Source organism: Xiphias gladius, chromosome 18, assembly GCF_016859285.1.
Source record: "Xiphias gladius isolate SHS-SW01 ecotype Sanya breed wild chromosome 18, ASM1685928v1, whole genome shotgun sequence".
NCBI classification, from domain to species: domain Eukaryota; kingdom Metazoa; phylum Chordata; class Actinopteri; order Istiophoriformes; family Xiphiidae; genus Xiphias; species Xiphias gladius.
Window position 1 is genome coordinate 6623283 of NC_053417.1, and position 18190 is coordinate 6641472.

Below are 18190 nucleotides of genomic sequence, written 5' to 3' on the forward strand. Positions count from 1 at the left end.
CCACAGGTCAGCTCTTGACCTACACTGACTGTGAATTTGATGGCGGTGAACTAAGAGATGATTATGTTTTGAAAGCTCACTTCCTAAAGCATACTGTCTTTAAAAAAATACAGATCATAGATCTCCTTTAATAAGACACAACTCTATATATATATATAGTGAGACCACGACTTTTGGACCCCACTGTACGCTGCAGCCTTTCCTGCACAGGTTGCCCTAAGCAGCTCACATTAGATTGTGTGCATGAGATGCTTTTCCAGAACCTAAAAATAGTAATGACGTCAATCAATGTGTTAATAATAGTTGGTCAGATGGGATACAAATTCATTTTATAATACCCTTCAACTCATAATAATGAGTCAAATTGGCTGCACGAATGGGGCTCAGCTGCTGCAGAGAGCACAGAAGAGATATTGCACATGATGGTCTCTCACCACAGGGGTGCTGGGCTTTTAGGAGAAACTGCTCATGATACGGTCCCACAGGATACGAGCAACAAAATCATGAAGCTCCTTGATAAACCACAAAGTAGAATATACCACTGATATTTCAGTATGGTAAAGCAAGGAAAGTCCAACATACCCCACAAAGGAAACAGTCAAAAGTCATAAATTACATAAATTACATTTATCAGAGAAAAAAATACAACAAAATGTTACAAGTAATAAAACATATATTTTGAATAGGTTATACACTATTTCTAGATTATAAAAGTTAAAGGTTAGATAATTATGGAAAGCTAAATATCTGCTAAATATTTTAATTATTGATCATAATGATTTTCCTCGGTTTCAGGAGACAGAATGTACTTGTTTTACTATTGCACCTCCCATGAACTTTTATTTTTTAAGGTTTTCTTCGAAGCAATGTACAGATAAAGTCTTGTTTTAAAACTTATTAGCTTACTCTAGTTGTTGATGAACCAATGTACTTTCCATTGCTTGAAATCATAAAGACGAATTGTTTTTATGATTTCCTACTTACTCACCCTCAAAAGCCTGTAGCCATTAACTCCATTCATAACAGAAATACCTACAGCAGCACACTATTAAATCCTTACAGCAATATGCAGGTATCAGCAAAATGTAACTAGTTATTAAAATTCATTGGTTGGGTCTCTTTGCTTGTCTAGTACATGGACGTGACAAAGCCATGAAGCAGTTTGTTAAATGTATACACATTCATTATATGAATGATCTAAACTAACGCTAAAATGTTTAACCAAGCTGTTTACTACAGAAGCCAAACAGATAAAGGCCCTGGCCATTTGCATTCAGACATTTTTCCTCCAGGAAAAAAGGTAAGAATTTCACCCCTAGGGTAGACTTCTAAATCACCCAGAAACCCTACAAACAAGTTCATATTAGCTCTGTGTTAGCATTTTCACAACCCCACACCCCTACCTCTGCCCTGGAACAAGGGCGTTTTCACACTTGATCCATCGAGAGGTTTTTCTGGACACACAGTTTGGCCTAACAGTTCCGTAAATTTACTTAAGTGTGAAACCTCCTGTCAAAGCATGTGCACTTCAGAAAAGCACTCTGAAGTCCACAGGAAATGTGGACCAAATTCTTACCGCCATTGTGTAAATAACTGCACAGAGCACAGAACACAGTGTTTGTGTGGTGAAAGTCTGCATTGTTATGAGCTTGTTTAAATGCTGCTGCATAATGACATACAGCATAGCCTGGCAGGACTGGTCCAAACCAGTGTTAATATGATAAAAAGCCTCTTATGTGTTACAAAAGTAGAACATTAAATGCAGATGACATAGATGGCGTACACTTTTGATATAGATGCATGTTGCACAATCTATCCACAGTTCAAAAGGAATCTCATGCCAAAAGCAGACTTCACTCCCCCTCTCAAATAACCGAAGAAACTAGCCAGGGGCCATAATCAAGTGGCCACTCAAACATACCACTTGCTGAATGGACACGTGACCTGTTGACGTAAAGCTGGGGGATCCTACCAAGCTGAGTCACTGTCCACTTTATGCAACTATTTGTGTGCAAGAAAAACTGAAGACAAGTTAAAAAACCCCAAACTGCAAAAGAAGAAGTGTGCACACATGTCTCCATGGTGTGTTTGAGTGTGTGGCATGCAAACAGGAAGTGAAACCACAGCAATCACACAGAACAAAAGACAACACTTTTTTAGACACCTAAATCATTGACAAGAATTTTGCTTCTTTTCAAGCAGATAGGCAGTGGTTCAACTCAGCAGGGAGGGAAAATAAACAGTCTGCAGAATGAAGCAGTGCTTCTCCACACAAAAGCAGCAGATGTCATTTCAGGAAGTGTGGCTTTTGTGAAAAGGAAGTATATAACATGTTTGACTGGCCCTAACTCAATTGTGTTCTAAGTTAAGTCTGAAAGTTTTGTACTACCATGCAAGCAGACTGTAACAAACAAATAAATCACACTGTGTACTATACACTTGGAAGTGATTTAAATTGTGGACTTACCCTTCGTGGCACAACAGCCCCGCTGTAATGAGACTATACTGTCTAAGTTTTGAGGCACCAACAATTACAAAATCACTCATCAATCACATCATCACCTGCCACCCCAGACAGTGTGATCACTGTTTTACACCAATAACTGGTCTTGTGTCATCATCTCATATGACCAGCAGCCAAAGGGTCAGATGTGGACTAGGGGGGTCTGCTAAATGTCGAGGTTTATCAGAGCGAAGAGGGGCCAGACAGTAAGGTGTGAAGATACAGATGGACCATATGCTGGTGTGGGTTCAGTGTTCGCTCCACTGGACAGTGAGTAAGAGGCCTGCTGCCTTCACGTCTGCCCTGTCTGCTTCTGAACAGAGTCTTCTACCTGCAGCTAAGCCAACCACATAACATGACCCAACATTAGATTCCATTTCTTTGAGTCAAAGTCGTCACTTTTGTCTAGAAAAGTTTTAATTGACTGGTAGAGAGTTTACAAAAAACACACCACTGTAAAGTTCACTAACCTGACTGTAAAAAAAACGATAAAATCTAAAACTCAACACAAAAAACATGTTCATAATTACAGTAGTAAAAGCCAGCAGGGAAATAACTAGAGAGAAGTCAAAATATGTCACTATTGTCTAACTGAGTCAAGTTGCAACATGGGAGTAAGTCAAATGTACAGTGAGGGTCAAAGCTTTTGGAGATGGCGTCACACTGCTGGCAACGGATGTTGCCTCAAGGGTGACTCAGAATGAGGAGCAGAAGATCCTTTTAATTTATATGTTTACCTTCAGCCAAGTTTATCTGCATTAAAGAGGGATTAATGGGAAAATGAATGTCTGTGAGAACATGATTTCATGGCACCTTGACTAGCAGTTTAGGTGCAATGGTGATAATGTACTGGATTGCATTATACTGAAAGCTTGTTATAATACTATATGTTGTACATAAAAACAAGGAAGAAAGTGTAAAAAAATATTAGTTTCCTGAATTACAAGACAAACTGAAGAAATAAATTAGGGTTCACTAAAAAACAGAGCACATTTTAAGTTTGCGGTCCAGCATATGAACACAAAAAAATACTTTTATTTACTAGATTTCCAAACATTTGTCCATTTATCGCTCAGTGACCTACTGGACAAAAAGATCAATATTATAATAGGGTCCAGAGGAAACACTGACATATGCTAGACTGGTATGTGTCACTGGCTTTCACTTCACATCAGTTCACCCATGTTCATTAACCACCATTTGGTAATCATACCAAATAGAACTAGAGAAACATAATTACTGAGCTGTGACACTGACCTGATGGATTATGGGCATAAGAGCAAGTGAAAATGTACATATTATCTATCGGAAATTAGTAGCAAGATGATGTAATGTGTAACCACATGTCAAATATGTCTTTGACCATTTCTTTGATGAACAAGTCATTTTATAGAGAAACCTTATAACCGCATCTGTTTGTTTATTAGTGGGCCAATCGGACGGTACCACCAAAATTTATTGTCTTTTGGAGTAGATTTCTCTCATTCTGACAGCGTCTTCATAATGAAAATAAAGATGGTGTTGATGGGGACAAAACTGGACTATTTTTTCTGTTGGACCATGGCTACCATCAGCATTCAGCAACAATGCTGTGCCGTTTCACTCAATTCAGATATCTCACAAGAGACCCCGTATATCAAGAACAAGCTCTAACACTTGTCAAAGTTTTTCCAGCAGGCTCTCAGAGCCCCTTTTCAATTCGTTTCAGTTCCCACACCTACTGAAACAACCCTCAAACAGAATCACAGATCCCCAGATTCAGGACTTTTCTATGCGAGTTCTCAGGTCATCAGCCTCAAACCATCTACCCCTCCTCATCCAAGAGAAAACAACAACAAGCAAAAACAATGCGTCCATTAAGGGTCTCTCTTTCTGGAGAGAGGATATGGGTAGCCAGCCACAAAGGAGGACAGGACAGTTTTGGAGAGAGGATGGGGTCCATTTTGGGGTCGACATGGCATGAAATTGAATAAATAAATGAAGAAATACCCTCTTTGTGGCCTGAGTGCAGCAGAGCCAGAGAATGACCTGTGGCGTTGCCACAATGACGGACCCCAGTAAACCTAAGCAAACTTCTTTCTCTCTGAAGCCGTAATTCACATCTCTCCCAAACCCTCTTAAAACTCCCTCAGCTTCCCGTTCACCCTTCAACCAGTCCCTCGCTGGCTTCCAAGAGAAACCCTTTTTGGCAGAGCCAATCACCAAAACACAAAGTCTTCTTTGAGTCTTGTCCAGTTTTTTTTCTCCTCCTCTCACTCACTTCCGCTTAGAAGAACTTTAAACTTCAGGGCTTTTTGAGTTGCTCACATGGGCGGAAAGTAAACACTACAGGGGATGAGACAGTGTCTCAACCACAGAGGACAGACAGACAGCACTGGACCCTGGACTACCTACTCATCAAGCCCACATCAGCTCTGTTGCTTTAATGAATGGATGATGCACATGATCATTATGTGAAATACACATTTCCTGTGACATTTGCAGTAAAAAGCCTGTATCTGGCTTAGCAAGCCTTTTCAGTCCAATAAAATTTTTGCTTTCAAAAGGTTTCACTACTGCAAGAATTATAATATCTGAGCATGTCTTTTTTTATCTGCCAGGTTTGCATGAAGCATTTAAAACTAAGGGCTGGCGAATTTTCACCTTCTCATTTTGCTAGATGCACCCACTTTCACAGTGGCTGCATGTAATTAATGGGCTATAAATTTTATTTGATATCTCCACTTTTCAGGTTGTTAGAAAGCTTCTGTCACAGAATTACAGACTCACTCTCAATTCTATCTCTCATTACACATCTATAGAAACAAAATACAGAGAAGCACGCAACACTCGTTCTCACATGCTCCCCTGGTCACAGTGGGAATGGAAATTGCTTGCGAACCAAAGTAGTGTTGTTTCATGTTTTTTTATTTGTTTCCCCATTTGTGCACTGAACGTTAACAGCTGAAATTTCCGACTCGCACATCTACTTCAACCTGTCACTTAATTTCATCTCTACCAGTGCTGACTCTCAATTTAGGTTTTTCTGTAAGTCCTTTTTCCAACTGACTTTCCTGTTGAGGGGTGACATGTGGTGATCTGGAGATAACATCATGGACCAGATTGCAGAGGCCATCTGGACGTTTGGACGTGTGTTTTTTGGTGCTGACAGACGTTAGGATCACAGACTGGATCAGAGTGCAGTGAGTGTGGTGTTGAGTGAGCCATCAGAGACCTGTGAAGCTTCCAACAGACCATAGACCAGCTACAGAAAAAGATGCAACATCACTGATCGTTTAAGTTAAAGTCAGACAGTGATTTACTACACTTTCCATAATACCTTTAAGCAAGATTTTCAGAACAAAAACATGTGTTTTCTTTCATAAATAGTATGTGACATAACCAAACAAAACTAAACATGCCACACCTGGCATTCATCTGGGCAGAAATAAACAGTCTCATGGGCACAGACAGAGATAAAATGGTGGTAAAGAAACAAATTGGTATCCCACACTAAACAATAATGGTCATTTGGCAAAGCAGGGAGGAAGATCATAGAGAGCACCGACTGGCTCTAACTCAAACAGTATTTAACAACCTGATAGAGAACAGTACTTAATGGACATACAGACAGACAGACAGTAGCTAGTTAAAGCCCTTTCTATCTGAAAAAACCTTTTGTAGCTCTGAAACCACTGATGCAACTGACCTACATTCATTCAACTTCTCATTTTGGCAGCCACTAATGCAACTAACACTGGTCTCACTTTCCACTTCTGAAAGTGATGCTTCCAGGATAATTCTAATTCACAATATTCCATCTCTGTGCAGGCAAAAATACGGTTATAGCAGAGAGACAACAGAGTGTGGAACTTAAATTGTAAGACTCAATCACATGTAATCACAAGAAGAAGAGAGACAACAGTCCTGGTAAAATCCCCAGCGAAACAAGGGCTTCATTCACTTACAAGTTTTTTTTCTGTCAGATATCTATTCTGTAAAGGGTCATGTCAATCACAAATGGAGGCAAAAATCGCCCCCAAAAAGCGGCTGTGGTAATTCTTCATTTCAAAATGTAGTACTATTTCCTAAAAGATTCCCTGTCACCATGAGAGAACAAAATCATCACAGTTACAGCTCAAGCATGTATGACTCAAGCCTTTAATCGTTCCATGTTAGTTGGCAAGAACGTCATCACACTGAATGAATGCTAAAATGGAAGCCCTTCAGCAACCAGGCCCAAGAATTTATCAGCAGCTGTCATGAACAGTTATAACAACATAGTCAGCAGCCTTTTAAATGTGTAGGGTTTAATAGCATAAATAGGCAAAGATCTCCACTAACTGGTAAAGTGCAATTGTTTACACTTTACCAGTTTATCCCTTTATCACTCAGAGTGTCACACACGGTAGGCTCTAACACACTTTTCATTCAGTTTTGTCACAACAAATATATCAACAGTCTCTCAGAGGAAGTGGGAATTCTAGGTTGACATTAAAGAGTAGACCTGAGCCTGTAGACCAAAGTAATGGACAAAAGAGATGAAAAAAAGAGATGAAAATGAACTGGAAAAGAAGCATAATTCAGAGCAACAACACCCACACATATTTTACATGCATAACTGGTCAGCAATTCTATTTGGAGGATTAATTTCAAATAAGATTGTAAAAATTACTTCAAAATGCATTAATAAAACTGTTTGTCTACCATGGATCAAAAAACAACAGAAGAACTACTCAGGAGTGTGTTGGGTAGTGTATAATGTGTGTGTGACATTCCTTCTTTGTCCCATTGTGTCATGTGAACAGCTTCCTGGCTGGACAATATACAGGCCAGGCATTTACTCTGACCCAGCCTGATCCAGCAAGACTTCCGCAGTCTATTCAACAGTAATATGACCCAGACTTTACCGAACATCTTTGCCATATTCTCTAAATTCAAGAAGCTTTGTGTAAAGGTGTTCTATGGTTGTGCTTTTTGTTCAGTGTTTTCCTATCCGGAAAATGATCTCTGACCCCTGAAAGAAGCCACACATCTGGTTGTATTTGAGAAAGCAAACAAACATTGTAAGCCAGCGGCCACAGTCTGTAAACCAAATAGGAAACTCTGCAGGGAGAGACGATGCAAAGACATTCTGCAGGTACCCATCCATCCTATTCATTCACCCTTCAAGGGTGTACTCAAAACAATGCTACACAGCTACTGCGCCCAGTATCCACCCTGAGAAAGTACTTGTCCCAACTGTGTCTGGGTCATGATCTCCAAAGGGACATAGAGCTCATGTTGCCACACTTTTACAATTCAGGCCAGGTCACCCATTGTATAGTATATCAGCCTGTTGACAGCACTTCACAGAGCTTTTCACGCATAGTGATGGTGTCTCTGGACGGATGTTTGCTCCACTCACAAAATGCCCCAAACAGTGCATCTGAAAAGTCTCTTGGGCAGCATTCTTGACATTGGATGGTCTGACATTTGAAACAGAAAAGAAATCAGTAAGCTGATGTAATGCCTGAATGAAAACTGATTCATCATTTTCTTACCTCCACAAACCTCAGGTTCCACAGGATACACTCCTGAATAGATGTATTTGCTTAACTGAATAACCACTAACAGAGAACTATTCAAAGAAAATAATTAAATTCATTTTAACAAAAAGGCAAAATCACCGAATTCCAAAAATATCCATCCATACTGATCATGTAAAATGACTTTTATCCTATGCTAATTCACAGCTGTAAGAATCCGCAAATAACTCTTGTGGAGGGAAGGGAGAATTTGACATCATGCCTCCGGGTGTTACAGTGGTTTAGACTTGTTAACTTGAATTCTCAAAATTCCTGCTGCAGTCCTATGCCTCAAAGAAATGGCTTATCAACACACATGACTAAAAAAAGCACTAATATTAAGTTGGAAACTGGCATTTACCCCCATTTATGCAACACCCTACATCGTAATGAATCAGTCTGGCACGGTAGCTGCACTGCATGGTACCAATTGTCCAGAGCGAGATGGAAGGGTGCACAGTGGCAATTTAAAACATTAACGTCATATGTGTGCATCAACAGCAGGTTAGTGGTTTATGCAGTGGCTTTGGGTTAAGGTAGTGCTGTCAGTTTTAGTATACAAACATGACCATGAACTGTAGTTAAAGAGAAAGTCAAAAGCCTGTAGGTTATTGAAGATAACATTTAGCATCACTGATTAAATGGGAGGGTACAATTTTGTTCCAGTCGAACAGCAGCATATCTGTCTCAAATCTCAAAACTGTCTGATGAGACTCTGTGTCCTGCCTCTCAAGTCTTACAAATCAGCAGAAAGTTTAAAGCCCAGTAATAATAAAAACCCTCACAAAACCCCAGCAGTCTACCACTGTAACTGTTCTACCTGCTGTTAGGAAAAGCTGTGGGCTGCTGCCCCCCTTCACTCTTGCTATTTACTGTATGTGATGTGTGCCTGTGTTTGTATGACTTCAGCAGCGCTGAGGTTGCAGTGAGCTGAAACCACCAACGTTGTAGCCAAGATGAGAGTTAGAATCTGAAGCTATTTATACCCCCCTAGCCCAGAGAAACTTGATGCTGGTCTTTCCCAGCGAGTGGGGACGGCTAGGGAGATAGAGAAGAGAAAAAAAAAAAGAAAAAAAAAAAAGAAAGGAAAGAGGTATACACAGGCTCAACTTTGGAGAGGAAGCTCAAGGCTGGCTTCCTGTACGTATGTCTTCCTGGGCCCTGGTCGGATAGCGTCTTCTGTGTTTGTAGGCAAGTACTCTTGTCATCCTGTTTTCTTAAGCGAGTTTTGTCAAAGGTGACTACAGGTGGACATATATAGATGTCAACAATAGCTAAAGAAGAGAGAGAGGCGTGAAAAAACTGCAGCTATATAGTGTGCGTGCACACACGCTAAAAGACAACATGAAATATCCACACAAACACACATCAGTATTAGACATGTTTAATCTCACTCATGTGTGGCCTAAAGCAAGGGTCACAGGGGGCAGAATTTCCAGATGTTTCCTATTATCCTGCAGCACTGACGAGACCTTCCTGGTCACCCTTCTCTCTGTCTCTCACTTCTCAGAATGAAGAAGGAAAGTCAAATGCTGACTAATTTATTGGCCACACAATTCCACCAAACAGGATTCACTATGACATGGGTCAGCGTGGTCAAAAGAATCCAGCAGCCTTTAAAATGGCAAACCCCCATTCATATGGTTTTGAAGGAAAATCCCTCAAGCCTCCCAGGTATGACACCACTGACCGTATTCCCGACACAGATAGTCTACATTTTGGTCAGCATGGCGGGGAAAATCCAGTTGCCTGGATTGAATCAACACAGAGCTGCCCTGAAGAAAATCCCCACTAATCTATGGCACTAAGAAATGATCAATTCAGAAATAAACAGGGGAATTTGGTGCAACAAAAGCTTGAAAAGAACAGTTATCACCATAAACTTCAAATTGAAAAGGAACGTTTCCACTCTACTCGAAAAAGGCAACAGAGTCAGAGATTGGCAATGATAACACTGAGCAAAATTAATCCTCTAATCCCTCTTTTCACACCCCCAACCCCCTTCTCACCTCTTCTCCTCCCACCATCCCTGCATGCTTCCCTTCCAGCACACTGGATGAGCTTGTTGGCACTAGTAATTGCCAGGGGATGAGTGACATGCAGAATGGCTGAGATGCCAAAGCCGGATAACTATCTCTTTGTGTGTCACTGCAATCTTTGCGATTGATAAGCGATGCTGCACGAGGGCTACAGGTTCAGGAGGTTACAGAGGAGCAAAAAAGGGAGGCGGAAAATAAATCAGTGATAAGGCAAATGGAGAATGATGTGGGCGCTCAACAGCGTGTTGCCATTCTACTATGTACATGAGGGAAAAACCCAATGAGACTGAGGAAAACAAAACCATCAGGTGCCTTCAGATAAGAAAGAGACTGAGAGGGTCTAGATAGAAAAAAAAAAAAAAAATCAATTTACTGAAACACACAAATGAGGGTGTACTCTGGACTTAAACAGTTAAATGTCGACATGGCATCATGTCCAGATCATCCTGCAGCAGAAAATGTGTCAGTGATCTAATGTTTCATTTTCACATTGTGATGTCACCTCCATAGAGTCAAAACTTTATAGTCTGCACTGATGGTCAACATACAGGACAGGGCAGGGCATCAGTAGACTAGAAAAGATTGAAATGTCAAGTCTTGTTGTGTGCAGCTCACTTTTCTTGACTGGGGAAAACACCTCTCGCTGTCTAACTCCTACATTGTCTCTATTGCTTTCCCCGTGTAAGTGTACATCTCAGAGAAGATGTTTAAATATACCAAACATTCTCAGTGAGGTGGCACAGGGCATTCTGGGGAATGTAGGAGCTATCTAACTGAACTAGAGGAGGCAGGTTGAGAAAAAGCAGATACTCCAAAAATGTGAAAAACATCACTTATTATCACAAAATAATTCAGTGAATGCTTGGTAGACAATCTGAGTCTGTTCTATAACCACTCCATTCTCCATCACTGCTTTAGCATCTTCACACTGATGGTCTACGCATCTGCGACCCGCCTACCCCCCACCCTGAACCATTCTTTATCTTTACTGAAACCATATGTTCTGAGCTCCCACAGCCAGACTTTCCTTATCAACACCACAGTGAGCTGCATGGTGACAAAGCCTCAGTCCCACTGTTGGAAGAGGAGCAGGCTCAGCTGGACCCTGGATGGAAAGCCTTGGGGAGATTTACAGGGGATTGGCATTGGTGGTGGGCCTGATGTTTCTTTTCTCTTTTTGTTTTGAATTTCCATGTACTCCTTTAGCAATCTAAGCCACTGAACCCTGATGCCACAACATTCCCCACATGGAGATTCGGTCGACTTAGGTAGGGTCCCACATGTACGCACAACATATACTATTACATATAGGGTGCATCAGTACAGAGCAGCTTCTTTTGGCTTCAAGGCTTGTTGACACAGTACTGTATGTGCCTGTGCGCGAATATGATGAGTAATGAAGGCAATCATATCCATCCATTCCAGCCTGGAGAAACAATTGTTAACAAGATGATACCAAAAAAAAAAAGAAAAGAGGCCAGTTTTTACAATACAGCACAATATTCCATGAATGGCACATCTTTTATTATACTAAGATGGGTGATTCCTTGTTTTGATTAGTTACAATAAAGCAGAATTTACTAGCAAAATGCACATGTGCAAGAGTTGAATTGGTATACACACAGCTTACTATGAATCCTAACAAAAATCCCATTGGCTTATCATAACTAGAAAAAATATGAGCTAAATCTTGATACCCCTTCTGACTGCAGCCTTGGCTGTATAAAAAGGCATTCTATGTAAAGACACAGGTGATAACAGAATTTCCCTCAAGCCTGACCTTATCACTCCACTGCGGCTTTACACTGTACTGCTTAAATCAAAAGATGCCAACTGATGTGATGATGGGGAGGAGCATGGTGGAGGGCACTGGCACTGACAGCTTTCAGATGTCCACGGGAAAAGGCTCCCAGACTTCTCAGATAAATCAGTAGGGCTTTGTCTTTATCATTATGCCCGAATTGGGGGGGGGGGCTGGTCTGTCTTGTAACAGAAGATAAGCCTTAGCTGCCTCTTGTGTAACTGAGAAGGAAAGCAGTGTCACCGAGATTGGCCCCCAAATGTTAAAGATGCTTTTTAAAAATACAAGTGGAATTTAAGTCCGTTCAATAAACTAGTCCAGGGTTCGTTCATTTAGTGTGTTCGTGACACTAGGCTACAGTAAACTGCCTGTGCAGACGAACAAAATTATTTCAAGAACCTTGAGGAAGTTTCTAAATGTGCGACAGCATAAGAGAAAGAGGGAACCATGACCATTTTTTACAAATACTTGCCAGATGTTGAAACTTGAAAATGAATAGAATCATTAGTGTGTTCTTAAGAAACAGCCCTTTATCAACAGTAAAAATGACAACAATGTTGCCTTTTTAAGAGTTTGCACAGTGGCAAAGTGAGAGAGAAGACAGCCTGATTCCCCACAAGCTCAAGGGTGAGGTTTTGCAGCTGACCCTAACCTTTGACTGTGTTGTGGAGGGGCAACAGAAGAGGGGATTTCCGTACAGCACGCAATAAAATCTGTAGTCATACAGTCACATTATTACTCTCACATTACGTGCAGCCAATCTTTAGTGAAACTAATGCTCTCTCAGTTTGAAGCTGAAGACACCTAATCCGTGCAAGTACCATAGATGAAAAGGCAAAGATTGGTGGGGTGGGGTGGGGGTGACGCATATCTTCAAATGACATGAATGAATCGTCTCCTGCCGTTGGGAGCCATTTATACCGGCACTACGTTGGTGGCTGAAAAGAGCGTGAAAAATTACCAGGACATTGACTAATCAAAAGGTGGCTGATGTACAGTGACTGGATAAGTAAGTGTGCTGAAATGGTTTCTTATCGCCGTCTGAAAGAAGAGGCGTGGTGGTTCTCACAGCTCATGAATATCTATTTATTTGAAAAGCCTATGTGAATTGTGCTCTGCTTTGGCTGTTTTGAACCTTTAGCACACAATGGAGAGGTGTGAGTAAGGTATATAAGAAGGAGTCGCGGGCATTGAAAAGCCCATGCGGAAAATCTCATACATGACTCATAACAAATCTAAGTAAGAATATGTTTCTGTTGCTGACAACGTTTGAACGCTCTCATTAATCACGTTGGGCTGAGATGGAGCGGGTCAGACACAGGTACGTCTGTGTTTATAACAATTCCAGCAGGCTGCCCTCTCTGAAGAAAACTCCGAACAGTCTGCATGAGGAAAGGGACGCTGTGCAGCAAAAAACAAACAAAACAGCTGTAGAGTGTGTCCAACTCCTGCAGTCTGTTTACGTATACATGCATATATAAATATAACAGGAACATGGGACTGAAAGGTTAAGATTTGAATACAGAAGCTATCCTTTTGGACAGAAAGTCACGCCAAACCCCATACGAATTGCTGATGGTTTATCTTCACACCCAGCCAGAAGCTTCAGCAGGGGAAAATATGAAGTTGACCTTTTTCATGCAACGTGTGCCACTTAACACACTGGGTATATGCCGAATTAAAGAGAGTAGTCTGTCATTTGAGAAAACGTCACCGGCTATGTAGTAAAACCTAGCAGACGTACACGTTGCCCCAAAGGAAAGGCAACCTTGAATTGAAAGATTTATGAATGGAGTCTGGCATGATGTTCTGCCCGTGTAGGACAGAGCTGAACGTGGATATAAGCAACCTGAGGGAATGTGTCAAACTTACCGACTGAAGGAAAAGCAATGTCCGAACGTAATCCCTCTCGGTGTTCAGTATTTCATTTAAAACACAAAGCCTGAGCCGCTGCTGTCGGTCCGAGTCCTTGGCGGCGTGGATACCGTTCTCCAGATGCCCGTCGTCCTCTTCCATGGTGGTAATTCAACCCTCTGAGAGGTTGCTCTCTACAGAAACGCTCTTCTTTTCTGAAGTATCCACACTTTGCTGAGTTGTTGCTTCAGTCCATTTTGCAGCAGCAAGTTCTTTCCAAAAACCCCCCTCGGGCAGTGATGGGCAAGGCAGCACACACAGCGGCAAACGAGGTCCGCCGAAAAGTACCAAACAACAAGCAGAGGGCCGGGCTGTGCGGTCGCAACACCAGCTGGGAGCGGGCAAGGCTTCGGCAGCTCCGTTCAGACTTGAGAGACGACAGTGAGGAGGACGAGGAGGAGGGACCCGGTGCCAGAGAGACACACACACAGGGGCCACGGCTCACTTCTTCTCTGAGCAGCGAGCACAACAAACAATCAAACAAACAAACAAACAAACAAACACGTTCACACGCACATCTGTATCCGAAGCCTTGGTCAAACACTGTAGCTTACATTAACACCTGTAGTACACCACAGAGGACTAAAAAAGCACAATATACCATCAAGTAAACTCATTATTGAGTGACACATTAATCCTCATTAGGGGTGGTAAAGTGGTCCCAAAGGAAACAGGTATATTAAATATCACCACAACTGTACTGAACTAGTTCATATCCCTGCATGCTCACTACTATAGGTTCGTATAAAATACATTAAAGCAGACAATAAAACACACTGGAATGCACCCCATAAAGTCACCATAAAGTGAGTAGAGTCTCACAGCCGCTATGTTTTCGGCTTCTTTGAATTCGTCCAGTGGACACCGCCTACTGTGTTGGCAAAGTGGAGACTTATTCGACCAAAACAGAACAAAACGGCATAAATTTAGCCTACCTTTGAATCGGAACATTTAGCAGTCTTGTGCCCCTAAATAAAAATAATTTATAATATTAGATTAAAACACAAACATACATAGCGTGAACAAAATAGTAAAAAAGTTATGTTTCGACAGCAATTCAAATGTTAGCAGTCTTCCTTCTTAGGCAAAAGCAATTATGCTAGCAAATTAAGACAGTCAGTATGTCAGAATGAGAAGACTTTAAAGGTTTTATGTACAAAAAAATACACCACAACTTGAAAAAAGAAAAAAGTATTTTATTCAAAGGTTACGACCTACAATGATGTAACGTATGTAAAATAATGTACATTGAGTAAGTTAGCTAAATATTTAGGCCCTTACCTGACACATCAGACTAGCTAGCTGGTAAATTTAAGAGAAATGCGCCCCCTGGCGGATAAAGGTGCAAGTGCAACTTTCAGGTGCAGGATGAGCACAACTGGGCTTAACTCACTTCCAGCTCTAGCACCAATTTACATGCTAATATGTTGTGGCACTGACACGACTCGAACCTATAATAATTTTCCAGCCAGTCCGAAAAATTTGTCATCTTGACCTAGTCCTCATTCAAACACCAAGCCATGGATGATCTTTTGGTTGCAGCGCAAACACGAAATCAAACGGTCATTTTTTCCGATTCCGAGCAGTTCTACGGACCGGTACGGACTTTACGCCTGCACTCGGTTGCATCCACAAATAAAGAGGGCGAACAACTTCACACGAAGCCTTGTCGTTGTGGTGCACCAAACACAGATCGTGTTTTCGGTTACGGGACGTTTCTGTTCCGTATAGCTTCTGGGCCTGGAGGCACACCTACTGTCGAGTGCCTTTCCTCGGGGGCTGTTTGCGGTTTCGTCAAGCGATACCCGGCCTGTTTCACTGCAGTCATACCAGGCCACGTTCGTCCCGTTTGTAGTGCGAATATTTACAACATATTCATTTGAGTCTGATAAAAAATTTGGGCTCGAACTAATCGCGGTAACTTAGAGCTAAATCTAGAGCCTGAGAAAAATCGTATCATTTTATTCCTCATAGAAACCCTATGAAGAAAAAGTCAAATGTTAGGAATGGGAGAAATTAAAAGGTCATAATAGTTTTAATCGATGCATGTTACATTCAATACCCACTGTGATCCTCCCATACATAATTGCATACATACATAACTTTTCTCGCCATCTCAGATAAATGCAACAGACAACTTGTAAATGCCTTACACTATCATATATTTACATATTATCCTCTGCTTCTGTACATGGCAAATCCTTAAATATGATCAAACATCAGAGGAGTAATATAGGATACGATGTATGACTGATTGTATGTAGTTTCTTGAAGCAGATTTAATGTACTTTTTCCTTCCAAAAAAGGCATGTGCATAAAGCACCGTCATAAAAAGTGAGTCACACAATTAGACATGATAGGTTAAAAACTCGCCAGCGCCTCTTCTTCATTCATATTTCACAAGATAAAACTCTTCCTTCAGCAGGGTTTTCTTTCAAAATGCACAAAAGTACAAAAGACATGTAAGGTAACCACAGGGAATAGAAAATAAACATAAAATGTGCTCAGTGCATTAAGACTTTCCAATATAACAAAGAAACTAGAGGTGTTTGCCCTGTTCCATCTCTGTGATAAATAAATTCACATTGTTACAGGCAGACAGTGAGAGGGCTTGAATAAAAACCAAAGTACAGTGAGTAAACAAAAGTGAAACAAATTGTGAAGCAAAAAAAAAGTTACTTAAACATTTGTGAAGGCAAAACTGCACATTTCTGTAATCCAAACTTAATATAACTGACAAGTTAAATATTCTCTTTCTGGGTTTAGAAATTAAAAAAAAAAAAAAAAAAAACAGCTTTGATCAGCCAAAATGCAAGTTATATAATGCTGTTAGCTACATTGAGTATTTGGGCCGTTGAATCCATCATCATAGATTTTGTTTGGATGAGCAAGACACTTAAACTGTGTTATGGTTCTGTTTGGTATTTGCAGAGAGTTCAAAACTAAAGTCTGTTTGTGGTCATCGCGTGTTAGCCCTGCAATCATCAAGTGCAAACTCCAGGAGCTCTGTAACTGCTCTCATTATCTGTAAACTCAAGTGTTACCAAGCCTTAAGAAAAAACCAATTCTAGGGTTATGTCTTGACTGAGAAGATTGAAATTTTCAAGACGGAATTATCTTGAGTCTCATTTCTTAAATGCCATCTATGGGGATTTTAGGGGTCACTATGACTCCTTGTAGTGTGAATGATTTGGCTGGTTGAGTAAGCATACATGTGGCCGCGTATGTGTACACACACACACACACACACACACACACACACACACACACACACACACACACACACACACACACACACACACACACACACACACACACACACACACACACACACACACACACACACACACACAGTGCAGTGGCTGTTGTGAGAAGGGATGACTTTCAGATTGGCACAGAGACAGTGCAGGTGCCAAAAATGACATCAACATACAGTAATACAACCTAGGAGTCCTATAAATCATCTGGAAAATTTAAAAAAAAGTATAAAAAGCAATATTTGTGTGCTCTGTCAGCTGCTGCGATGGCCAAATGTGTGTTCGCACTAGGAAGACTTTAGCAGATGTCTGGATGTAAGTGACAATTTGTTGTTAAAATAGATTATGCGTTAATGCTGTCCATCATTTCTTTGTTCTATTGAAGTGACCTGTCTTAAAGCAGCAGCGATGTATACTACAAAACATTTTATGACGATTACATGTTTATCTCCTTGGCAAAAATCCAACCATAAATCTGCTTGATTAAAACAAAAACAGATTTGGATCTTGGACAAAATTCTGTATTACCAAGCCATCATGAAATTCACTCGTATCACAGGATTTAAAGAACAAACTTTTTACAAGTTGGAAAGGCCAACAGTGTATCTATTGTATTGCAGTTAAAGACAAGCAGAAACACTTTTGCCACGAAGCAGGGACCTAAATGCGCAGAGACAGTCACTGTTGAACTTCAGCCATTCAAATGTTCAGTGAGTGGCTGCAACATAGAAATGTAGCTTTTCCACCTTGGCATGGGTTTTGACACTTTGCTCTCAGAGTCAAAGGCAGACAGTGTTGATATACAGTATGTATTCATATAAATAACAAAATAGTACAGTATAAATATAAAGATTCTGTGTGTGTGTGTGTGTGTGTGTGTGTGTGTGTGTGCGCACAATTGTAAATGGTGTAGAGCATAGGTAAAAAGTGTGTGTGTGTGTGTGTGTGTCTGTGTTGTGTGTGTGTGTGCAGTGTTAGAGACAAGACAAGACAGGGAGTGAGGGGGTCCCTCCCCCCCTCATGGAAGAGAAGGTGTAAACAAAAACTCCAGTTGCTTGTTGTGCTGCGGAGCTGGACAGAGTAATTTTCTGCTTTTTCCACCTCACGTGGGGGCACTTGGGCATTCACTT

General features: G+C 41.0%; 1 protein-coding gene across 1 annotated transcript in view; it reads right to left on the minus strand.

Annotated features, from left to right (window-relative positions):
* prex1 (phosphatidylinositol-3,4,5-trisphosphate-dependent Rac exchange factor 1) overlaps positions 1–14760 on the minus strand; it is an 84994-nt gene extending 70234 nt beyond the window's left edge. Inside the window, exons 1-2 of the mRNA XM_040152567.1 lie at positions 14739–14760; positions 13762–14255 (exon numbers count right to left, since the gene is read on the minus strand). Of these exons, the coding sequence (XP_040008501.1) occupies positions 13762–13905 (144 nt within the window). The 5' untranslated portion in view covers positions 13906–14255; positions 14739–14760. The remainder of the gene's footprint in view (positions 1–13761; positions 14256–14738) is intronic.
* Between the last annotated feature and the right edge of the window lie 3430 nt (positions 14761–18190).